Source organism: Simochromis diagramma, unplaced genomic scaffold (assembly GCF_900408965.1).
Source record: "Simochromis diagramma unplaced genomic scaffold, fSimDia1.1 OVJJ01000514.1, whole genome shotgun sequence".
Taxonomy (NCBI): Eukaryota; Metazoa; Chordata; class Actinopteri; order Cichliformes; family Cichlidae; genus Simochromis; species Simochromis diagramma.
The window spans coordinates 1796686-1823454 of NW_024387346.1; the positions used below are offsets into that span (position 1 = coordinate 1796686).

Sequence of the window (26769 nt, forward strand, 5' to 3'; positions counted from 1 at the left end):
ATAAAAATGTACATTACAGTTTTGGGTAACACTGATAACATTGTTTGCGTACACGGTGAAAAGAAGAAGTCAAAAAAGATCTACCTGTGTGTTTTTTCTCATAAAATGCCACAATCTACTGAATTGAATGTTTTTGATGGATCTATCAAAAGTGCAGCACAATACTGATGATCAAGAGTTTCCATACTATTGTTACGTACACACACACTTCAGGCATTGTTCTCCGACATGATCTAAAACCTGTCTGCTATCACTGTAAAATGTTATACACTTTAATTGCCCATTATCTAGGGCTTTAGGACTAAACAGTTTTAAATAGGGTGGTAATTAGTTAATAATAATAATAATAATAATAATGGATTGCATTTATATAGCGCTTTTCGGGGCCCTCAAAGCGCTTTACAATTCCACTATTCATTCACTCTCACATTCACACACTGGTGGAGGCAAGCTACAGTTGTAGCCACAGCTGCCCTGGGGCAGACTGACAGAAGCGAGGCTGCCATATCGCGCCATCGGCCCCTCTGGCCCTCTTCCATAGTTAAGTGACTAGGGTCATTACTTTTATCGAGTAGTAAGACCTGTGCAGCTTTCCATATTTTAAAAAAAAATGGCTGTAGAAAGTGTTAAATTACAAATAAGAGTTATAAGTCTAGCGATCAGATCAGCACTGAGGTGGAGGAGGGATGGATCACCAAGTTTACTGTAGGCGTCCCTATGATTTATCAAGTTAAAAGAGAATTTGTTTTCAGTTTTGTATATCTGGTGGACAACATATAGAATTAAAGATGCTTTTGTACACAACCAGTGCTTATAAAACAAATTCCAAGTCAAGCTGAAGTGATGATTTAAATCTATCTGACTTCTAGTTGTAAAACTGATTTTCAAAACATTTTTTTGAAGCAGGTGAATCAAGTGGACAACGTTGCAAAGATATGAAGGAGATGTTACAAAGATCTTTCAAAGATGTTTCAAAGATATAATATATATAATATATATAAACTAGATTTTGGCTTACAATAGTCTAACACAGTAACATATGTCTAAAATTTGGACAATAACATGACAGACGGTTTTTGGCAGCTTTATGAGATGACTGAGAACTAAGGGTTGAAATGTTATTTTATCAAAAAAAAAAGAAGTAGAAGGGGTTTATCAAGGATATTGTTAAAAATTGGGCAGAAAAGATAAAATGCCTGATTGTTTTCAAGAGTTTTCAGGATGCTGTCTATTGATCTTTACACGTTTTTTTTTTTTTTGAAAGCAAAACCACTTGGTCTAGAATTTGGGCAAGGCATCTGAGGAAATCATCTGTTCATAATAGTTATTTTACTCATATATACTGTACTGCTGAAAAACCCTATATAAGACGGAAAAACTAGCGTATTTCTTGGAGAGTTGTCAACTACTTCTATTAGTTAAAACAATGTTGTTCAGTGATGACGAGTGTCCGTACTTCAAAGGTTGATCATTCTGTCGACCAAGCTTGGTGTCACAGGCTGGGTCTCTGGGTCTTATTTTGTCATTTTGAAGTTCTCATTTTAGTTTGGTGATTATAAGTTTGTGTGTTATTCTTATTTCGGGTTTAGTGGAGGTTTAGGTTAACGATTACTTATCAGCTGTCTCCTTGGTTTCTGTGTGTCGTTCCTTGTCTAGACCGTCATGTGTTTTAGGTCTGTTAAGCTTGTATTGTCATGTGTAAGTCTCCATGTTTCCTGTTTTATTTTGAAAAGGGTCTTGTGTTCTGTGTTCATGTGGTTAGTTTTACTCCCCCCTGTTTCATTCGAGTCAGCTGTGTCCTCATGTGTCTCCACTTCCCCTGATCACCTCATGTGTGTATTTAAGTCCTCAGTCTTCGTGTGCTCAGCATCGTGTTGTATGTGGATCTTACCCTTGTTGTAGAAATCCTAGTCCAGTTCATAGTGTCTTAGTTGAATCATAGTTTCACAGTCTAGTTTGTTTTCTCGCTTTGATTTATGTTTCACGTATATCAGCCGAAATAAAGGCTCGCCATTTGTTAGTATTAATTCTGTTCCTTCGCCTGTGTCCGCACCTGGGTCCTCCATACACACTCCACCGTGACACTTGGCTCTAATTGAGAACATTAGCTTTTAACATTTCAGAGCCCCTATGAGCCCATCCACTCACAGAAATGTGGTATGTTGCCAAAGAAAAGATTCAAGTTATCTATGAAGTTGCATGGGAGAATTAAGGTGGTGTGCAAATTAAGGAGTCTGCACCTCAGAATGGAGAGAAAAAAGGTTTTATGACAATTGTTTAGTTGGGACAGGGTCGGGATCTTGTGCTTTGCAATTTCACAATGGTCCTCAAACTTGTGCAGAGAGCAGACATTATGTTGTTTCAAACTGACACAAATTTTGTGTGAAGGATCATTACTAATGATGAGTTGGTTCTCCAGTGAAGCCTCGGCAGTTTTCCACAGATTTCAGATGAGTCGATAGTTTCCAAGCCTGGATGCAGAATTTCAGGTAATGAACGAGGCCGGAAGCAAGCCTGTGTTTTTTGGTTTGTTTTTGTTTTTATAAACGTACAAGGAGTTCTGCACGGTGAATTAGTCTCCAGGGTGAGACTGCCATTGCAGAGTTCAAGTATAATGCCCTGTAATCTCTTACAGAAGATATTAAGTGGAAACAATCTAAACTGCACATGGAATGGTGTGTGCCAGCACAAAATGCGATGAAAACACAGTACATAAAACACACCTGCTCTGTTCACCAGATTTGTCTTCAGGCAACTTTATTCCCAAAACTGGAAATCAAAATGAAGGATCGCCATTTTGACACACACGAGGAGATCCAGCACTCCTCACAGAGGCACAAGTACAAAGGGTCCATAACAGGACTTCTGCATTGGGATCTAAAAATAGCAGCTGGACTCAAAACGTTTTGATAACCTCTTATAAGGGCTCCCATCACTACCAAAACTGTCTGTCATATTCGTTCTTAGTGGGTTGTTTAAGAGTTCTGTTTCAATAATAATAATAATAATAATAATAATAATAATAATAATAATAATAATAATAAACAAAACAGTAAATACAAGTAAAACTAGCAAATATATTAAGGTTGTACAGAATTTAGTATGTTCTAAAATAGTAGAAAGTACAGTCGATTCTTTTCACTTTGAAGACAGACACACTTTTAAAAAGCTTCTGTTCTGCAGGTTTGGAGCTGCTGTAACTGATGCCCATCGGAGAAGAGCACACAGTGGTAAGGATCCGCCCTCAGCTCAACACTGCTAACCTAACCCTGAGAGCTCCCAAATCCTGCCAGGCATTATTCATATCACTCGCTTCTCCTTATTTGGCCAAAAACACTGCAAGGCTTTAATTCGGTGTCCATCGTGTAGCACAGCAGATTCAGTCAAATATGCTCATGTGCACACATACCACAGAATGTACTTTATATGAAATCAGGACATACAAAAAGCTGCTTTTCATAGGTTGATACAGTGCTTTGAATCTAAGTACCTCCAGATGCATTTGCAAAAATTCTCATCCCTCTGGGAAACCCTTTTTCCCGAGAGTGACTACAGGCTGTTCTCTGTGTGAGCGAGCTCAAGGCTGCTGATCTGTAAATATCTCCCAAATGACACTTTTACATGCTCCATTTAATCTTCTTCTTTTTTTTTTTCTTTTAGCCCATCTGTCAAATGCTTTGATTGACTTTGCTTATGCATCACTGTTCCATCCACAGCTATCATTTTTGATCAGCTCTAAGCACCTGAGCAGAGAACTGCTGGGCCAGGCATGAGTGAAGAACCTGCCCCAGAACTACTAGCGCGTGCTAAACAAGCAAATTCTAAGGTGTGCTTTTATAAGTTAACTACTAGAAGTTGCAAGAACAGCTAAAAAATCTTCATAAAGTAAAAAGTGAGCTGGGTTTGAGCCTGCCCCAGATCGTTTCCTGCGTGTCATTCCATCACACTCTCTCGAACAGCTTTCCTGTCTACTCTCTCCACTGTGCCGTCAAATAAAGGCTTAAAATGCCAAAAATAGAATCTAAAAAAAGAATAGCGAGTGGTTCTTTGATTGGATACAGTTGCTAGACCCTGATACTGCTGCTTAAAGCAGTCACCTAAACAGAGGAAAAAGGAGCACCACAAAAGCAGGATTTGTTCATATCTACTTATAACAAATAAAAGACTGCCTGCAATAAAAGTTTACCACCTCTGTGAAGTGGAGAAAAGCCCCAGCTAGCTTCCTCATGGAAGAAAAAAACTGACTTTACAGCAGCCACAAATCCATCCATTCCTTTCTATTTCCTTTACCAGATTCAGGGTCTCAGGAGCCAAAGTCCACCATGGACAGGTAGCCAGTTTGACACAGAGTTGACAGAGAGAGAGATACAGCAGGCAAAATAAGTACTGAACACATCACCAGTTTTTTAAGTAAATATATTTCCAAAGGTCCTATTGACATGAAATTCTCACCAGATGTCAGTAACAACCTATCTAATCCACACATGCAAAGAAATCAAACCATATATTCATTTATTAGTAGTTTAAATTCTTCTGTAACCAATCTCATTATTATGTTTGCAACATTAAAGTTGCAAAGGTCTCGAGAGAGCTCATTGGTTGTACCCATCGTGAGATGTTTCTTGTGTGATACGTTGGTAATGAGACACCTTTTTATAGGCCATCAGTTGGGACTAAGCCAGCTGATATTAATTAGCACTGCAAGATATATTTCTAATTAATTTCTAATTTATTTCTAATTGATAGTGTATGGTGTCTTGATTTCCATGCTTTTTTCACGTATTCAATACTTTTTCCCTGTGTCATTTCTGATTATTGCACATAAGTTATAGACATCTATGGTTTGATTTCTTTGCATGAGTGGATTGGATGGGTTGTTACCAAAATCTGGTGAGATGTCAAGGAGCTTTAGAAATATATTTCCTTAGAAAATTGGTGCTGTAGAAGAACATTCACACCTACAGCCAATTTAGAGTCACCTATGTACACACACAGAGACACAGGGAAAACATTCTGTGAACACTCTGTAAATCACAAATATTAGATATATTTTTCAAAAACATAGTGAGAACAGGCAACAATGACTGGTTCCTAAAAATAAAGATAACACTTTCTACAAGCTGTCAACACCAACTAAGCCCAGCTGGAAGTGACCCAGTCTGTCTGGGTTTGATCAGCCAGCACATCCAAATCACATCAACCTGACAATCATGAAGTGCACACCCAACTTAAACATTTTAAGCACGTAAATAATTCGCATGTCTCAAAAACAGCTCTCCAAACATTTGCACTGTTTCATTGAAACCTTGGCCAACAAACAAAGTGCATAGAGCAAAGGCAAAAGACATCACTCCCACACTGTCATGACAGATGCTTATAGAGACTGCGCCTGTTGTTAAAAGAAATCTGTGGGTGTGATGTTCAGTCTTTGTTTCTCAGTCACTCATCAGTCACTGAGAATGATAGGGCGATATTTATTTGTTTGCTAAATTGGAGAAAACCCAACAACACCGAGAGCTCCACGTGTCAGTCATTTTTCATTATTATTATTATCATTGTAAAAATTCAGGACCACACTTTGGCTAAAAATAAAAGCTCAATAAAAACAATGAGTGAGTGGGAAGAAAGAAAGGTCTACTTCCTGAGTGGATTCCACAACAGCTAGCTTGATGCAGCGATGACTCATTGGGGGTTATGCGCACACGCACAGACACACATGCACAAGCGCACACACACTGATGGATGGCAGATGCAGGGCTAGAGTCGTCACGGTGGCGCCAGGTGACAACGGGGTCTCAGAAAGCCCACGTGAACATTAAGTCTGGTTCTGTGGCGCCAAATGTCCAGCCAGGCTGTTAGTTGTGTCATCGCAAATACTGAGGACAATCGTACAGCCAAGTGGAGGTGATAATGAACAGAGTAAGAAAGAAAAATGAGGCTCTCATATGAGAATATAAAGGTGGCAGGGAGAGGCTGAACATCACATGAGAACATAGATTTAATGAACATCAGTTGATTACCTTCACCAGTCCTCCAGTCCGACGTATAAAATTAGCCCTAAGCCATATGAAATGTTAAACCATGACTCTAACCTAAATAGCTGTCTGATGCATAAGAATAGGAGATCACGAACAACAATAACAACCAACCCTTTAATATTATGACATAGCTTTTGTTAAGATTTAGTTCAGAATACAGGCACAAAAATAATTCTTTAACTAAATACACTGGAGCTCTAATTGTGCTTTTTTACGATTAGAGGCTTTTTGTAAAAACAAAAGACCAAAAAAGACCATCGTACAAAAATAAATAAACAGAATGTCAGTGACGTAGTGACTCGTTGTCAGGGTCCCCGAGCAGTTATGGACTTATGTTATATTATATGTATTTTTGGTGTTGCTGCCCCTCTTCTCCATGCTTGCACATATGTGTGTGTGTGTACGGATGCAGGTGTTTCTGCGAACACCGGTTTACAGGCGCCTTCAGGTCTGGTGGGTGTGGCCCTGCTAGGGGACTGGCCACACCCGAAGCTCCTGCCACACACCTGCTGCTGATCAGGGCTCGTCGGGGGAGCTACTTAGGAGAGTCTTGGAGCTCCCACCGACGCGGGATCATTGTGTGAGACTCCACGTTAGTCATCCAGTTTAGGTTTAGTCTTTGAGTGCATGCCTGCTATAGTTAAGTGTCCTGACAGCTGCCGCTATCGTTTCCTGCAGGAGGAGCGTGGGAAGCCTGAAGAGCAGCGAGCACCGGGAGTGCCGACACACGGGAGCAGAGAGCACAAGGAGGACACGACACGGGAGTCTGGGGAAAGCACGGGGATTTATTGTTGTTTGGTTCCATACACTGTAAATAAACGCACTGCTTATACACAGAGCTCCGCGCCTGGGTCCTCCTTCCCTCACCTTCCCCACGGTTGGCCATCATCAACCGTGACACTCATCCTGTTCACAGTTTATCTCAACGCAAAAACGACAAATGTGAAATTGAGTACAATTTGGGTGAAGACTCGTTTAGGTGAACGTTGTGCACAAATCTCAAAAGTTTGATTCTGTTGGGAGAGACGTTTCGTCACTCATTCAGTTTCTCCCACTGAAAATACTACATCCGGGGGAACAGAATCAACCTGTTGGGATTTACTTAACTGGGTGATTCAGCATGGATCAAGACGTTGTGCACAAATGATTAAATTCTGACCAGCATGAGCTTACTGGTCATGTGTCTGAAGCAAACACAAAGTGTTTTGTCAGCTCATCCATCCACCCCGGCATCCTCCCGTTTCTGAATATGTGACTTTAAAACTACTCAACTACTCCTGTCTCAATTGCTTTGAACATGAGAAGGCATTGTGACTTTTCAGAGTGGCTTAAGAAATGAACTACTGGTTCTCATAAGTTGTCTCATGTGCAATTTTTATAAAGGAACAAATAGCATACCACATAAAACATATGCCATGTGTTGTGTAAACCCATTTAAAGGTTTTAATGTGCCATTTTAAAACTTTAAATGACACTTCAAATGTTATTTCTACAATATGCCAATTTTCTGACATTAGTCTGAAGTCTGTAAGGTTTTAATAGTTCGCCTAAAAAAATCTAACTGTTATAACCACGTATGTAAAAGTACATTTATTCTTAACACGCTTTTTGTGTATGAGACGTGTTGTGACATGCAGAGGGTTGGTGTGACAGGACATACAGAGGCCACAGGTTTGTATGACAGAAGAGGATGCTGGGGATAAGGTGAGATGGAGGCACATGATCTGCTGTGGTGGCTCCTAAAGGGAGCAGCCAAAGGAAGATTTGATACTTTGTATGTGTACAAATTCTGATGTAAGTGGAAGTACTATCTCCAAATATATACAGATCGGCTGATTATGACATTATAGCATTGATAAATTAAAGCCTAATTGTTATTCCTTTGTATAGTTACAGTTTATTATTCAAGACAGCTCATGGCCCGGTGATGTGCAGCTGAAATGCAACAACCTGTAACCTGTTATCGTCTTCTGTGCATATCAGGTAAATGAGTTATAAAACCTGTATTCTGGGTTCTTTAGTACCTATAAACATGTTCTTATGGAGCTGCCTTCTGCTGTTCATCGGTTGAACCATCAATCTATGTGCTTCCATCACTTATGATTACAGTACAGCATCATTAAAGTACAAGTCATGATTCAGTAGCCTGTAGAACACCTTTGCCATGACTGTTCTTGTATAACTTTATCAGTCCAGAATGGGAATTCTGGCCCGTTCTGCCACAGCACTTAAGTCAGATTGAGGTCCGGACTTTGGCTGTTTGTTTTAAAGCTTCAATTCTTTTCCTTTTCAATCGTTCTGCTGTTGATTTCTGGTGTGTTTGCATAACCCAGTTTCAGCCAAGCTTTAGTTGTGGGACAGATGGCTTTACATTAGACTTTAGAATACGTTGGTACACAGAGGATTCATCATTAACTTAATAACTGCAAAGTGACCAGGTTCTGTGGCTGCAAAACAAACCCAAATCATCACCCCTCCATCACTGTGATTGACAGCTGGTGTGAGGTGTTTACACTGTGCTTGGTTTTTGCCAAACATGGTGCTGTGCGTTCTCATATAAACTGTTCCAGAAGTCTTGTGCTTTGCTTAGATGCTGTTCCTTTTAGAGAGAATTCACTAAAAAGAACATGCCCATCTAAACAAGCCGTCTGTTCCTGCTCTGCAACTTTAATGTTTAACACTTAACTTTACCCGTCAGAGTATGGATTCGCAGAACACCCGTACATGCATTCCGTTACGCCCCAACACTGATGCTGGGTAATAACTCAGTGAACAAAGAAATGTGACTTAATCCTAAGAACAGTGGCGTGTGCAGCGGGGTGGCCTGCCCGTCCCCCCTGCCCCCACCAGACTGGCCACCCCAGGTGCCACCCCGAAGCTAAAACAATAAAATTCAATCAAATATCAAATGTACGATTATGTTTCCACAGTAAAGCCTAGATACCCGAGTGTACGTGAATGCAGCATTGGGTTCTGCACTATGAGCATCACATTAGCAAAGGTAGGAGAGCCAAGCAGGAAAGACGGCACTGCAAAAAACAATTTTTCGGCGAAAGAAAATGAGGAGAGAATAAATGTCCCGGTAAGTAATATTAAGTTTGTTGAGTTTAGTAAACTTCGGTGAAATTAGAATACCAAGGAAAAAATAACACTTAAAGAATTATTGCAACCCTCGAATATTTCAGACAGTACTGGGGGAGCTAGCATAAGAGTTATGAGTTATAAGATATAATCCAAGTTGTAACATTTGGTTGCAGGTTAACATAGCTGGACTGGCCATCGGGCATACCGGTGGGCTGATGACTTTTTTTTTTGTAAAGGCATGAACAGTGAGAGGTGGTGGATTGGCCAGATGCTGGCCGATGTGTAAAAAATAACTCAGTTGTTTGGTGGTCGCTATGGTGGAGCTTTCACAGAGGCCAGCAGGTGGATGAGGGAAAGGGGAGGCAGGAGGAGCAGAGACCCGAGGCGGCCACCGGTCCGAGTGTCAGGTGAACTGAACTTCAGGTAAGAAGTTATGACCTGCAGTCTATCTGGGTCAGATATAAACTAAGTTTAGGTGGAGTTTATTTTCGTTATGCTGACTTTTTACAGTCAGTTACAATAACTCGTACTGCGTGCTAGCTAGCATGATGGAGTTTCTATACAGCTGGGTGGGTGCTATGATGTTTCTGATAGTTAACTTTATTTTATTCATAAGGTTAGTTAGTAGAGTTGCCAACGGCTCCTTAAAAAATGGAATGGTCCCTCATTCAGAGAAAATATTACACGTTTGGTATTGAGCTGAGAAGAGACGCAGTTTGTCCCGTACTTTAGCTATAATGAAAAAAGACACAAAGCTGGAGTTATTCTGTCTTCACGCTGCACAGCTGCCTCTTCTTCTCTCATTCTCTCCCCCTCTCTCTCCTGTTGGTACTTCAATCATGAAACTGATCAATGATCAGCTGATCGGCTTTTCTCTCGTGTTTGTTTATCGCCCACTTTGAGCCAGAAAGAGGAAACCAGCGGATGTCGTGCTAAACAACAGCAGCACGTTTAAGCTTGATCAGCTGTTGTTAGAATTTGTTTAATATTAATTTCTAGTATCAGCTGAGGTTTGCTGGAGCCACAGCTGTAAAAGCTGCTGGTCATGATGTCGGTTTGGATATGTGGTGAGAGGGAAACATGAAGATGAAACCAGGAGATGTCCTTACTGAATCATCAGAGCTGAACAGGTGATGGAGAAACAGGTTTACCTTTTAGGTGACATGAATGAGTTGAAGTTATGAACTGTTTCTGAGAGACAAATAACACCAGGATCCTTTTTTATGTAGCTGACAGCTGGTAACTATGCAGGGGTGGATCTAGGAAAGTTTTGCCAGGGGGCCAGGCGGGGCATTAACAGGGAGAGGGGGGCACAAAGGAATACTTTTCTTTCTTATTCTCATTTAAAATATCTAGCTTTTAAAAAATAATTATCTCAATCTTGCGAACAAAGTTTTTATCTGACGTAAAATGTATAGAAATCATACATATACCAAAAAGACAGTGTACATCACTGTCACAACAGCGTTTGTTTTCATTCAAAGGCTTTATAGCTTTAATACCTGGTGGGCTGGTCTGTAGAGAAAATGCCCAATTTTTTTGTCCCAGTCCAGCTCTGCGGGTTAATACTGGCAGTGTCACCATGCCAGCTGACTGTATTTATCATCAGCCAGTGTTGTTCTTTATACATCAATATTACCATAGTTTACCATGAGGCAGCATAGAAAGTATTTACTTGCTTTCAGGTTTCATTCAAATGTTAGTCTTTTCATTTGTTTCCCCACTTTTTTCCTGTTTCAAAATCAAACACCAGTTTGTGAGAAGATTGTCTTCTTTTTTTTAATAGGCAGATACAGTTTTGCATTGGCATTGGCTAATTGTTAAAAATGTTATAAAAATTTTAATATTCAAAAATGTTTTTGCCCAAAACATATGTGCACTACATGTCAGTAAAAATACTATGCAAATATTGCTGTCCTTGAATGCTGAATAAACACTGACAAAGCACTGATTGTATCTCTTGTACTTTATCAACGCAGTATCTAAAAACTTTACAACCTAACGGTTGGTAGAATTTTTTTTTTTAACATTATCTGCCAATTACATCTGTCACCCTTCTCCAAATCTGTGCCCCTACCTGGCCCCCCCAACAAAAATTTTCTAGACACGCCACTGCCTAAGAAATATAGTAGTGCTGTTCAAAGCCCAGACGATGATATAAACATTTTTCCACCAAAAGCCGCAGACACAGGAGTCTACAATACAGCTGGGAGCTGATCTGCTGACATCAGGTGGCAGGTAGTGATGAATTTCGGGCTGTGTTTAAACACAGATAAGCATCCTAAATTTGGGGCTGACTAAGCATTTCGAAGACTCATAGCACCCTGAGTTAGAGGAACTTAACAAGCACCTGAATAATGAGGCTGATTCTGTTTTTGTTAGTGTGCAGGAAAGAGTCAGAATATCAAGCAGAAAGGGACAAAAAGATCAAAGTGCAAGAAGAATAATGGAGCAGGGAATTGTGCTGCAGACACACCTGCTCTGGATTGTATTTGGAAAGGACTCCTCCACCATGAAACTCCTCCAGCACATCCTTCAGCTTCTTTGTGGAGTCTGAAGAGGCAAGAGAAAAACTGAGTAAACACTCAGAGAGCACAGAGCAATGTATTTTACTTTGACTCACATACATCTTAGCCAAAATGAGGATACAAAAAATAAATAAACATGATACAACTCATAAATAAATTCCCAGATAAACACTCTCATCTGTAAGAAGGCGCTCTGGATCAGTTAAGCTGGTGAGTCAGCCTGTTAAAAGGGGAAAGGGACATTGCGTAGTTCTCACTTTTTGATGCAAATCCTTTATACGCACACACTAAATGCCTTTGTGCAGAATACTGACCTCATCCCACAGCCATCTGTCAAATAATTAGAAAGACCAAATGTACATGTGTGCATGAAAACCACAGGACCACCATCACCGCAACACATACACAACAGGGTGGCTGTAGCTCAGGAGGTAGAGCGGGTCACCTACTGATCGGAAGGTTGGTGGTTCGATCCCTGGCTCCTCCAGTCTGCATGTCAAGTGTCCTTGGGCAAGCTACTAACCCGAACTTGCTCTCCGATGCAGCCATCGGAGTATGAATGTGTATGAATGTCGTTAGAAAGCACTATGTATAGATAAAGTTGGTGTGATTGGGTGAATTAGGCATGTTTTATACAGCTCTTTGAGTACTCCGTGAGAGTAGAAAAGCGCTATATAAGAATCAGTCCATTTACCATCTGCTCCAGGCCTGGTTTCACTGGTAATCTTAGAGTTATGGAAGTAAATCTGTTGGGCATCTTTCTTTGCCTTTAGACAATAATTCTGATGGCAAAAGAGCCAAACGGGACAGGCAAGAAAAAGAAAGAAAAAAGTGTTATGGAAGTATGGAAGTGTTTCCTATATCTGCCGTGATTAGAGTGACACAAGGAGACAAATGCAGAGAATGAGGATACAGTCTCAGGTAACGTGAGACGTGGGTTAAAATACCCGATCTAGTGAGGAGACACAAATCCCTTTGCGGCTGTATCACAAAAGGCACAGGGGGTAAATTCTTGCCAAATTAAAATATCTGGAGCTTTTGATAACAAGAGAGCAGCCAAAAATATTTTTGATACACTATATTGTCAAAAATGTTCACTCACCCATTCAAATCATTGTATTCCTCGCTACATTTTTTCTCTAAGGCAGCCAAAGTCAAAAACCCTGCTGGAGCACAGACGCAGCAAGAAAAAAGGAGGGCTTGGAGGGTGGGTTTTTGTGTGTGTGTGTGTGTGTGTGTAGGTGGCTTCATTAATCCACTGTGCTACTTCCACATGTTAAGTGTAAGAAAGTGCATTGTTTCTAAAAACATGCAAGTTCCTCCTCTGTAATGTGTCATTAAGTTTCTTCCATGGGAATAACTCTTCCTGCCTTAAAGAGTTTATTTTCTAAATGAGTATGCATGGATATATATGCAAATCCCCCCACCGCGTCTCCAACTCCATACATATTCACCATATCTCTGCCAAACACTAACTGTGTGCTACAGTAGGGTAAGTTGCACTGTGTGAGTAATTCACTAGACATGTCATAAACGGTTTCTAACAAAAGAATGGTGAATTTTGCAGGTTAACCAGTAAAACTCATTACCTCCCATCATGACATTTACAGGGAGTGCAGAATTATTAGGCAAGTTGTATTTTTGAGGAATAATTTTATTATTGAACAACAACCATGTTCTCAATGAACCCAAAAAACTCATTAATATCAAAGCTGAATGTTTTTGGAAGTAGTTTTTAGTTTGTTTTTAGTTTTAGCTATTTTAGGGGGATATCTGTGTGTGCAGGTGACTATTACTGTGCACAATTATTAGGCGACTTAACAAAAAACAAATATATACCCATTTCAATTATTTATTTTTACCAGTGAAACCAATATAACATCTCCACATTCACAAATATACATTTCTGACATTCAAAAACAAAACAAAAACAAATCAGCGACCAATATAGCCACCTTTCTTTGCAAGGACACTCAAAAGCCTGCCATCCATGGATTCTGTCAGTGTTTTGATCTGTTCACCATCAACATTGCGTGCAGCAGCAACCACAGCCTCCCAGACACTGTTCAGAGAGGTGTACTGTTTTCCCTCCTTGTAAATCTCACATTTGATGATGGACCACAGGTTCTCAATGGGGTTCAGATCAGGTGAACAAGGAGGCCATGTCATTAGTTTTTCTTCTTTTATACCCTTTCTTGCCAGCCACGCTGTGGAGTACTTGGACGCGTGTGACGGAGCATTGTCCTGCATGAAAATCATGTTTTTCTTGAAGGATGCAGACTTCTTCCTGTACCACTGCTTGAAGAAGGTGTCTTCCAGAAACTGGCAGTAGGACTGGGAGTTGAGCTTGACTCCATCCTCAACCCGAAAAGGCCCCACAAGCTCATCTTTGATGATACCAGCCCAAACCAGTACTCCACCTCCACCTTGCTGGCGTCTGAGTCGGACTGGAGCTCTCTGCCCTTTACCAGTCCAGCCATGGGCCCATCCATCTGGCCCATCAAGACTCACTCTCACTTCATCAGTCCATAAAACCTTAGAAAAATCAGTCTTGAGATATTTCTTGGCCCAGTCTTGACGTTTCAGCTTGTGTGTCTTGTTCAGTGGTGGTCGTCTTTCAGCCTTTCTTACCTTGGCCATGTCTCTGAGTATTGCACACCTTGTGCTTTTGGGCACTCCAGTGATGTTGCAGCTCTGAAATATGGCCAAACTGGTGGCAAGTGGCATCTTGGCAGCTGCACGCTTGACTTTTCTCAGTTCATGGGCAGTTATTTTGCGCCTTGGTTTTTCCACACGCTTCTTGCGACCCTGTTGACTATTTTGAATGAAACGCTTGATTGTTCAATGATCACGCTTCAGAAGCTTTGCAGTTTTGAGACTGCTGCATCCCTCTGCAAGATATCTCACTATTTTTGACTTTTCTGAGCCTGTCAAGTCCTTCTTTTGACCCATTTTGCCAAAGGAAAGGACGTTGCCTAATAATTATGCACACCTGATATAGGGTGTTGATGTCATTAGACCACACCCCTTCTCATTACAGAGTTGCACATCACCTAATATGCTTAATTGGTAGTAGGCTTTCGAGCCTATACAGCTTGGAGTAAGACAACATGCATGAAGAGGATGATGTGGACAAAATACTCATTTGCCTAATAATTCTGCACTCCCTGTATTTAGTTAAAAAGCAGCAATAATGAGTTCAAGGATTTCAGCCATATACCAGGGTGGCATTGCCTGTGCTGTAGAGATCTTTGCATTCCTCCGTGGATATGCCTCCGCAGGCCATCATGTTACCAGCAGCATAACCTCCTCCACGGCTTCCCCAGAAACTTTCATGTCTGTCATACGTGCTCAGAGTGAATCATCAGTGAAAAGCATATGGCATCAGTGGTGGACGTGCCAATTCGGTATTCTGTGGCGAATGCGACACAAGGCAGTGAGCACAGGGCCCACAAGAGGACATTAGGCCCTCATGAAGTCAGTTTCTGATTTTTTGGTCTAAGATATTCACACCAGTGGCCTGCTGGAGGTAATTTTGTTGCTCTGGAAGTGCTCATCCTATTCCTCTTTGCACAAAAGAGCAGATATCAGTAACGTGATAGATGAGGACCTTCTACAGCTCAGCTACTTTAGCTCTCCTAGAGTAACCGCCTCTCCTAGAATCTCCTCCATGCTTTTGAGGCTGTGCTGGGAGACACAGCCAACGTTCTGCCAATGAAAGATACTGATGTGCCATCTAGGAGAGGTTGGACTACCAACCTGGGTGGTGTCCAGGTACCGCCTCATGCTACCAGTAGTGACACTGACCCTAGGTACAGTAAATGCAAAACTAGTGGGGGGAAAAACAGCCAAAAATGATAGGGAGTGAAAAATGTCAGTGGGCTCCACCTGTAAAACCATTTATGTTTTGGGGGTTGTCTCCTTGTTGCCCCTCTAGTGCACCTGTTGAAACTGAAAAACACCACTTTGTGCATCACTGTTTTAGGTACAGCTGTATATTAAATTAATAATACAGTATTTGGAGACCATAGAGATTCAAACAGTCCTAATACCACTCCAATGACAACATCAGTGACAGCTTTAAATCAGAGCATACACAGTAAAATAGTCCTATGCATGACTTTTCTATCATCTTTAGGGGAACACCTACTATTATCACCATGAAAAGATTGGGGTTAATGGCTCTACAATCAGCCGGTGAATCTTACATGTTGCATGCTGTTCGTGTGGGTCTATAAGACAATGACTTATGCATGATTGTGTAATTCCTCGGTGGAATAGCTTCCGTGAGAGAATCACACTCTATTCATCACTCACAATGACACGCACAATCCAGCAGGAGCAAGAAGACAGATGCTCCTTTGACTAACAAATGCAGCTGACAGTGAGGGAAGAGATAGCCACAAGGCTTATTCAGCAGGCTAATAAGTGGCAAAGAGTCATGCGATACAAATCAAGCAGGTTGAAGGGCCAGTGTTTGGATCCCTCCGATTGCTTTATGTATAAATATGACATATATATGTCTATAAAATACTGATCCCAATGTCAGCTGCTTCCTTGCCATGAGGGGTCACCACAGCAGGCTGATCTACATGTTTTATGTGGCAGATTTTTACAACAGATGCTCTTCTTGACATAGCCCCAAAGTGGCTTTGCAATTCTAGCTAAAACAGAACCAGTACCCCTTTTCTCACCACTGGAGGCAGTATTTAAACGCATGCATGGATACATCACTTAACTGTAAATATACATAATTTGAAATGTTGTGCACATTATCATAAATAAACATCTAATTATCTAATTAAAAATAGGCTTAGGCTGATTTGGATTGGCAAACAAAGCTTTTGAGTAACATCTAATGCATACATGAATGTGCTATACACAAATGGAGACACATACAGACAAACCTCATTACATGTACCTAAATCTGCCATGCAAACAAATCTCCGGACAAAGTCACACGGGTACTCACATTCACTGTACTGCTGCAGCTGGCTAAACTCAGCCGGGCTCAGACACACCCAGCTACTGTCTCCCATGCTGCCTGAAGCCAGGGGCTGAGCTCTTGGTGTCAGTCCACGAGTGCTGCAGTGGGAACTGATGGCTATCCTTCGGTCACGTTGTGTAAAAAGACTGAGAAGAAGAGGTTTTGGGATGTCATCGCTCCTACTTTACGAGAACCATAGGAGGGCAAGCTGAAAAAACGGAGGCCACATGAACAGTGGGGGAGGGAAGACGATGTTTATATTTCCCTCCCTGGATATTTAATTTGTCCCTTTGAATCACAAAATAAAATAGCATAGGATTTTAGTCTACTCGATCCAGTTCAGCCCCTGAAGCAATGAGACCAATGGGAAGTCTGTCCACAAAGGCTGCTAACTGATCCTGATCACTGGAAGATGGCACAAGTTTTCTCAGCATGTCCACATCAAAAATCCCTTTTTTGTCCTGGAGAAAGAGAGAGGGAGAGGAAAAAGAGAGAAAAGAGAAACAAATTTATTGAGTTGATCATCAGGCTTCTCTGATTCGATATGAAATATGTAGATAGCCTCATGTTAGCAGGCACAACGGAGAAATGAATGGGAGGAGGGAAAGAAGCAACAAGTATGAACAAAAAACGATTTATAAAAGTGAGGGGCGGACAGCTGAGGGAAATGCTGCAAAATTAAACCACCAGTCTGCCTTTAAAGTTTCCTATTTGTGACAAATGTATTACTTTTCTACAGCTGACCTGGGAAATTTGAAACGATGCAGATACATTTTTGGAGCCTTTTGTCTTCTGAACATTTCCCGTGGGAAATACATTGTAAGTGCATGACAAGAAAAGTCCCTGTAGACTCAAGCAGCTCATTTTTTAATGCTGGAATCATATTGTTAACATTATGTTTGCAAAGCTCTGCCCAACCTGAGCTTTGTTGTTTTGTCGCATTACAGTTGTTATTATATACTAGTATAGGCATTTAATACAGAATCATTTGCTCTGTGATTTTCAGCATGATGACAATTAAACTACTAAAATGGAAACATGTGACGTGACAGTGCAATTTGTGTACAACTGAACAACACCATGGTCTTATTTAAAAGGTTCACTTGCTGATAATCAACTAGTTCCACTTCTTAGTGTTCACTACTTCAGCACTGGACCTGCTATAAACGTGGTTTTCATCCCCTATGACCTGCAGCATGTTTGTAACAGGGTTTTGGTCACTTTAGACCTAACCCCGGATTTTGAAGCTATTTTCATAGCAATTTTATTGTTCCATAAGTCTAAAAATTATGATTGGTACTTGTGTAAAACTGCATGTGCTCCAAGGTAGTGATTTAAAACATTTTTAACATTAAAAGAGCTGGCATATGAGCCCTTCTTAAAGTAAATGGTAAATGGACAGGTTCTTAGATAGCACTTTTCTACTCTCACTGAGCACTTAAAGCACTTTATACAACTCATGCATTCACCCATTCACACAAGCACTTTATCGAAGGTTTTTTTGAGTAGGTGACCCGCTCTACTACCTGAGCTACAGCCACCCCAAAAGCTTTCTATTTCTTCTAGTGGCCACGCATAGTATAGCAAAACAAAAAACAAAAAAACAGTTCTATTTGTTTACTCCTTTTTTTAGCATCTTGTTTTTATTTCATGTGTATTTTATTAATGTTAATAGTAACATTAGAAAGCACAGGTGTGTTCTGTAACATCAACGATGGCTGCATTCCACTTAGCGGAGCTCACTAGAATGTCGTACAGCCACCTCTGCTTTCTATCATACTTTCATAAAGTCTGCTGAGAAAAAGTCTTTTCACTGATGGAACCATCTGAAACTTTACCAGAAGCTCAAAGCATGAGGTAAAACTTGGAGGTCTCCAGTGTAAAAGTGTAAAAAACAAAAGGAGATATTATCCATCTTGGCTCCTGGAAGAATCTGTGCTTGTGCTTTTTGTGTAAATTAGAAATGAGAGGATTTATTTGACTGATGTTGGAGTACACGTAGTTCCAAAAGAGAAGAGATAAAAGCACGGGTGACTAACTCTAATTTACCGAGGGAATAACAAGAGCTTATTTTTAGAAATGATTCTCAACTGAATGAAATATGGCTAGAAAACGGTTGTAATTTGTAACCCTTCAAAGCTCTGATTAGCATAAAAGCACTTGGGATTCTAGCCATTGCTTCACATCTGAGCCAGTTGGAGACACCGTGAACTACTGAGAGAGAATGCACTCGGAATTACTATAGTATTTGGACTTTAGGGTGCTAAACATTTACTACATGGGTAATGCTCAAGTCAAACAACAGAGGTAAAAATCTATAGTTAAATAACATAAAAACACAGCTCAGCACAGCTGTGTTTTGATGTTATTCACTTGTTTATATCAAAACAATAGTTACACTGTAAATATGTCACTGATGTGATTTGTATGCTGTATGCTCTCATACAATTCTTGTGTGTGTGTAATGTCACTAAAAACCTCCCTGTTATTGCTTTGGTTTCTAGCAGATTGCTTCGGTCACCACTAGTTTGTATGAGAAATGCTGTCAAATACTGGTGTGAGATGGTATAGGTGGGCTGACAAGTATGAAAATGGTTGGTGACCCTGAAAGGCAAAAGTCAGGTCTGAGTTGCCATCAAAGCCAGGACTGAGGAAACATGCGTAAGCTAAACATATATATATGATTTATGCATGTTTACTTAGCTAAATGTAGTTTTTATCTTATCTAAATTTATAGCGAGCATACTTACCAAATCATAGATGAAAACATAAATGTAATGTAGGATTGCAACACATAGGCTACCGGTTTTGGAATTAAGCTGTTTCATGTCTGTATTTGCATTTTTGTGAATGAGTCAGTGCTAAAAGACTGATTTGATTAGTAACCCAGTGACTCTAAATAGCAGAGCTTTTACAGTTTAAACCCAGCTTCTTTGTAGATAATGTAATAGTCATGCATCATTAAACTGCATACATGGCACGCCTAATGAATTTCAGAAAATTTGACCTCAAATTTTGATCTTGATCTTGAGGTCACCAGGCTTTGAATCAGTCCTGGAAAATTACATTTCACCTCGTTCTCAAGTTATTGTGTTCACAAGATTTTCAGAAAACATGACTTTGGACCTTGATCTTGAGGTCAAGATCACTGAGATTTGAACTTACCAAAGATTTTCAGTAGATGCACCTGTGGTATCGATTTAAAACTCCAATGTGGTCTCGTGTTCACAAACATAAAAATGCAAATGTTCATCATGTATTCCCTGCTGTTGCAACCAAGTGAAATATCACTGAAACATAATAGTTTTTGTCAATAATCACCTTATAGCAATACTGTGAGTCAGTACTCTATTTTCTTTATATATTTTATACATTCCTTTATCTAAACATTTAAACATTAAATTACAGGCTAAAAATACAAAATAAATAGCTAAACACCAGAAATGATATAACCAGAAATTATTATAAACACACCACAAAATAAAAATGTGACATGCACTGTATGTATGTATATTATAATATTCAGGATACTTAAAAGTTTGCACTGAAAATCAAACAGTCAAACATTTATTCGTATGAATATTTGCTTTGCTGCCCTTTATATTACCTTATCTTAGTTCTGTGTTTCAGTCAGAAATACCTTCTGCCAAAAAGCCCTAAAGGAATACTTCCCAGAAAAAATCCAGTGGGCATAACCTGCACCCCCAGCAGTACATAGTGTATACTTTAAACACCTCTGCTGCTTTTAGGAGGTTTTGTTTGCAGAAGCAACACAAGGCCTTTTTAATTTCGCTCGGGTTTTACAGAAAGGACTCTTCAGTCCAAACATTATCACAGGGAAACTGTCATGCTTTATTCCTTAATATTCTCCCTTCGTCCTCTATCAGGTGCTCGCCTCACTCCCGGACTACATGTGAAAACAGCCAGCAGCATGCTGTAACAGGCTGTGCATGTTTACTGATGTTACTAATGGGAAGGGAACAAAGGGAAGGTCTATATGTACATGCTGTGAATCCATGACTGAAAGACAGAGCACGTGGAGATCAAGGGTAGTGGGCCTCCCCCTCTGAGCAGAGAGGGATTCTGTTTTGCTCATGAGGTTGCCTGGCAACTGTGACGTAACAGGAGTACATGACAAAGAGAGCCAAAGAGGGAAACAGGAATCACTATGGCTGCTATGACCAGATGTAACTACATGCCATGGATCGATACTGCACATGAACATATAAACCATGCAGATTGTTTACTGAACCACAAAATATCTTCAAGGATTGGTTTAACTAGTGCCTAGTCAGTCTAACTGCTGGGTGCTGATAAATACTAGTAGACAATAATTACTACTGTGTCTGTAATATAATATTAAGCAATTGTAAGATTGACCTATACTTTAATATGCCTAAATTAGGCATAAACTGAGGTTGCTCCCTCTGCACTGCTGCTACAAAAACAAAAGTGCCAACCGTCCAAAAATATTTTCATCTCTCCTTCTTTCTTTGGCTTGTACATTTTCTCCGGTCTTGTTTGTGTTTCTTAGTTATTCCATTAACTTTTCCCTTTCTTGTTCCAACTACTTTTAGTGCTTTTAGTTTTCTGCTTTCCTGCCTTACATAAATTAGTTAACTCTACCTGGAAATACCAGCGTAATTCTGCTTTTTATTGTGTTACTGTGAATGTTTTTAGTGATTTTGAACATTAACGTGAAGCAATCAAATAACAACAAAAGAAACAATGAAGTGAGTTCACCAGTGGGAAGACGCGGTGCACTAGATGGTGGAGAATCGAATGAAAAGTAAAAGGAAAGTGACATGTCCAGCGGACTACTTGAAGGATACCAGTCTGTGTATTATGCAGAATAAAGAACATCAGAGTGCTTGTTTATTAAAGTTAGCTTGATAATGGTAATTAATTGCTCCACAGTTGGATTTTGAATGGATAAAATTCTGCTGGACTGAAGTGTCTTTGGGCTTGTTTTGGCAGTTAAAACTAGCTTTCATAACTACTGTTACCACTGTATACCCTGAAAACATATTTTATTCCATTTAAAAGTAAAAACTTAAAAAAAATGAATGTGTTTTCTGTTTTACAGAAGTTGACAGAGTGAATGCAGCTTGGGCCACCAGGTGTTTACAACTGGTAAACCATATGCAAATAATGAGCAGAGGCAACTTTACATGAAGCTTGTTGTTGCCATACTGGCTGGTTAAATGACCAATATATCTCAGCAAAGACTTTCAATACTGTTTGTGGGTGCAAATAAAAAATTTAAAAAAGAAATTAATGAATTTTACAAACTTTTGTTTGTAAAAAAATATTTTTAGCAAATTAACAAAATGCAATGAAATTTAATGATTCAACATCAGCTGGACTTTTAAGAAAAAAATTCATAAGACAAGGACACAAAAAGCTAATGTTACATAAGTATCAATAAAAAAGCCAGTCAAACCTCGATGGAGTTATGGGATTTAGATCTTCATAGCAACAACTGGTCTTTTCACTCAGAGGTTTTTAATTCACAAAGTGACCTAACATACCTAGTGTAAAATCAGGAAATATACTAGGATGTGAGAGTAACGTCAGTCTTTGTATATGCCTCTCTCTCAGAGAGTGATATATATATTTTTATGAAATAAAGCAAGTATTCCTGAGTCCCTCCAGTCTTTAATTCATTCTCAATAAGCCAGTCAAAACAGAGCTGAGCTGTATGAGCCTCCGCATTAAAACTGTTGCCTGTGGTTTTAAAATGCGACGGTGACTCATAGAGCTTTGCAAAGAAAAATAGAAGGGTTATTTACACCTCCATGCACATTATGTTCATTCTGCATGCCGGAAAAAGCAATAGCACCTTTACCAGATACATAGTTTTTTAAGTTGCATTTAGGTGGCAGACAACAAAAAGGCATTGTAGTGAAACAGGTCATCTTACACGTGGTCACCAGAGTAGGCCCATAAAGTACCATCGAAAGATGGCAGGGAAGACATACGAATGAGACATCACCACCATGGAGGTTCAGCAGGTTATCTAAGGTCACCAGAGCAGCTGTAGAGCCCCTGGAGGGACACCCTGCATGGGTTTTGGGTCTGAAAAATGCACACATCCACAGACGTCTCTTTCCTTTCCTCCAGTAATTTTTGGCTAGTAAGGATCAAGCTTTGTTACGCTGGCTTTGTTTTCCTGATTTGCCGTATCGCCTTGTTGTTTTCCATGTGGTTTGAGACTTGTTTATTGTTCGTATGCTACATGTTAGCTACTGTAGAATAGCAGCCTTTGACACTGTTGCCAGGTTGGTGGCACTTTAATTTGGAAGAGGCAAATATGCATGTAAACATTTAATGCTTTTAGAGTTGCGTATAATTACTGTATGTCACTCCTCTGTTTATTTACACTTACAGCAGCTCTTCTGTCACTGTGGTGCTACAAAAGGTCCACCAAAACTTATGGATGTGTTTTAAAGAATAGCACAGCACTTCAGAATGTTTGGACAAATGTGTGTAAGCTACATTATCATAAAATGAAAGGAACCACCCTTTAAAGCCGCATGAGGATCGCAAACTCTGCACAAACCACAATGCGTGGGTGGTGAGACTGAACCAAAACAGTGAAGTTGTGGGCTGGACAGCTTAACAGTGAGCGGAAACTCACTATAAAGCTCAGTGAAACCAAAAGCAGCAGATATAAGAGATGATTCATTGTAAATTCAGCACTACAAGCAACATCTTCCATAATAGACTTATTTTGGTATTAGTAAAGAAATTTTCCCTATATCAAACAAATTTGTCAGCCTGCTGCACTGCATTTTTCAACTGACAGTCTGTGGTTGACAACAGTTATCTTTAGAACAGACCAGCTAGAGAGCAACATCTCCACACTGTTCTGACGTAAAGAGGTTTTAAGAGTTGAGACAAATCCACTTACTCATTGGCATGGAGACAGTCAATAATAGCTGGTTTAAAGTTATTGATCGCAATATTTTACATAATGAAAACAAAGACTATAACATGTCCTCTTTAGGTCAAAATATGGTTAATTATCAAACTTAGAGATCCGTCCACAGTTGAACGTCAGACTGGCTGTCTGACGTTCAACTGTCCCTTACAACTTTGTTTGTTTTGGTGCCTTTTGGAACATTTTTGAAGGAATTGTGTAACAAATAATGTGACTTACTCCGTGGTGCAACCCATCCAAGCAGTTTGTGAGTGCGAGTGAGTGAAATTCTAGTATTTTATTAGTCTGTTACTTATCATGTTTGCTAGCGTTGGGAACCTCTATGGTTTAAACATATAATAGTTTCATTTATTTCTTTGAATGACAAAAAAAAGACAAGAAATACAGTCATCCAAATTCCCTCGACTAAAACTATGATAGCAGAAAGTTGAATATGTGCCATTTTATTACCGTTCAATCTGAACCCACGTACCACTCCGGTCTGATGTCTCAGCATTCACTAGCAGGACATGTTGCAAGATATTAAGCATGTGGAGAGAGAAGCACTGCCAAATTAGGATAGTGATGATGAGTTCAGTGATACGACAGAAGAAGGAAGGGAGTGTAAACAGGGACATAATTATGTGCAGAGAGGACTAAATGGAGATGAGTCTGCAGGATAAAAGCAGAAGGTTGATTCATAGTCCAGTCATCAGAATTCCAACTAAGAAATTGTGAGGCAATGCACTTCAGTGTAAAACTGGAAGCCAAATGCCATGCAGCATGCTTCTGACGTCCCCACTGTAGAGGGCTAAACAGGATACTGTGGACTAGGAAGGCCCCTTCTACAGGAAGAGTGTTTTGATAGCTGAAGCTATGTTCTGAGACAAAGTATTTTTCCCTGTCCGCTGCAGGAAGCCATAGGACTGTGTGACCATATGATTAAATGGATAGAGACAGCAGCTTTTTTCTGTGTCAAACATCAGTCACTTACAGCACTGAGATAATCTTCATGATCCAAGCACTTCTAAATATAGACATCCTGTCATAACTGGGTCGGTAGATTACCAAAACACTTTAGAAACCTCACATTCTAGCTCCAGTTCACACCTGCATTATGTAGTAGCTCATACTGCAATGCTGCATTGTCTGCCTATGTTTTAATGAAACAAAGGCAGACAAAGCCTATGTTTCACTGAACTGAGGATTGAGTGTTTTTGGTGCAATTCATTTCTTTTACTCTAAAACTGTATTTTTCCTCAGATCTACTCTGACACAAGAGCTCAGCTTATATATCAGTAGACACACTTGAATTCAACTTGTTTGTGAATGTTTATAATGGGGAAACGTCTATCATTTCCACCCACAACAGAAAGCCCTACCATTTGACAGCCTTTCAACCCCACCCAGTGAGTGAGAAAGTGAGAAAGAGAAGGTGATCTCGAAGACTGAGCCGCGTGAGATTTAAATGAATTTATGTGTAAGTTCAATAAGGAAGATGTGTAATCACTCTTCTGCCTGCTTTTCTAAGTGTTCAGCTGCTTTTCTGTTCTTTAAGGGACTACTGCCTTCTCACACTGTCAGTCTCAATACTGGCATCATTACTCTAGTCCAATCATCTTCCAATATAACCCACCTCATCCCCAGCTCCACCTCAGTCACCTCAGCCAGAGCTCTAGTCAAGCCTCAGTCCTCATCTTCACCACCACCAGCATCTAGACTGCAGGGGGTCCTGTTCTAAATTGCATCAGTCCTGGGATTCCCGATCTGCCGTGATGTGTGATCAGAGTCTAATTGCCACATTTATTTCTCAATCTCAATAAATAATGCTAAATTCTTCCAAGTGATCTCTCCTTATTGGACTAATTTCCACATGGAAATTACCAAGCCTGGCTCACACAGATGAAACCCACACTCCAAGTGCTCAAAGGTTACAAACGCAACCCCTGTGGGTGTTACAGAAAGACCAAATTACTGCAACAGGAGGGCTGTCATCATTAGCAAGCACGTTTTTATTTATACAGTCAGCTGAACTTTTTACCCATAAGCATCATGTGTGTCCTGTACATATTCATTCACCTATCCAAATCATCATGCTCCAATCACTTCCATGCCACAGGTGTGTCGGCATGCAGACTGCTTCTAAAAACCTTTTGCAAAAGAATGGATTGCTCTTAGGAGCCACTGAATTCTAGTTTGGTACTGTGATAGGGTGCCGAATGTTTAACAAATTCATTAAAGAAATTTCCTTGTTACTAAATATTCCACAGTCAACTGTTATTGGTATTATAACAAACCGGAACTGATTGGGAATGACAGCAAGTCAGCCACAAAGTGGTAGGCCGTGTAACATTACAGAGAAGGGTCAGCAGATGCTGAGGTGCATAGTGCATCTTTCATGTAGCGCTTTTCTACGCCACCTGAGCACTCAAACCACTTTATATTTTTTGTAGAAGCAATCACTACAGACCTCCAAACCTCATGTGGTCTTCACATTAGCTCAAGAACAGAGCTAAAGAGCTTCATGGTTTTGGCTCCGATGGCCGAGCAGCTGCATCTAAGTTTTACATCAACGGGCACAATTGAAACCGTCAGATTCAGTGTAAAGCATGCTGCTACTGGACTCTAGCTGGTAATATGATAGATGAGTCTGGGTTTGACAGTGGCCAGCAGAACGTGACTTGTCTGACTGCATTGTGCAGTGTAAAGTTAAGTGAAGGGGGGTTATGGTGTGGGGCTGTTTTTTAGGAGGAGTCTCGTTCCACTTTAGACAACTTCATGCTCTCAACTTTGTGGGGATGGCCCCTTCCTGTTTCAACATGACTGCGCACCAGTGCACAAAACAAGTTCCATAAAGACATGGAGGAGCGAGTTTGGTGTGGAAGAACTTGACTGGCGTGCACAGACTCCTGACCTCAACACAACAGAACACCTTTGGAATGAATTAGAGCAGAAATTGCAAGCCAGGCCTTCTCATCCAAAATCAGTGTCTGACCTCACAAATGTGCTTCCGGAAGAATGGTCAAAAATTTCCATAAACATTTTCCTAAATCTTATGGAAAGCCTTCCCAGAAGGGTTGAAACTGTTATAGCTATAAAGAGTGGGCCAACATATTAAACCCCATGGATAAAGACTGGGATGGTACTCTTATTTTAATCAGTGTTTCAAACTTAAATATGATCAATCTATCTCTATTAATGGGCTACGTA

At 40.2% G+C, this 26769-nt stretch overlaps 1 protein-coding gene across 6 annotated transcripts in view; it reads right to left on the reverse strand.

Moving 5' to 3' along the window:
- LOC120718371 (diacylglycerol kinase beta) overlaps window positions 1-26769 on the reverse strand; it is a 159347-nt gene that overhangs the window by 118459 nt on the left and 14119 nt on the right. For all 6 annotated transcript variants that reach the window (XM_040006895.1, XM_040006892.1, XM_040006893.1 and 3 more), the window contains exons 2-3: window positions 16623-17098; window positions 11599-11675 (exon numbers count right to left, since the gene is read on the reverse strand). In XM_040006895.1, coding sequence (XP_039862829.1) covers window positions 11599-11675; window positions 16623-16689 — 144 coding nt within the window. In that variant the 5' untranslated portion in view covers window positions 16690-17098. The remainder of the gene's footprint in view (window positions 1-11598; window positions 11676-16622; window positions 17099-26769) is intronic.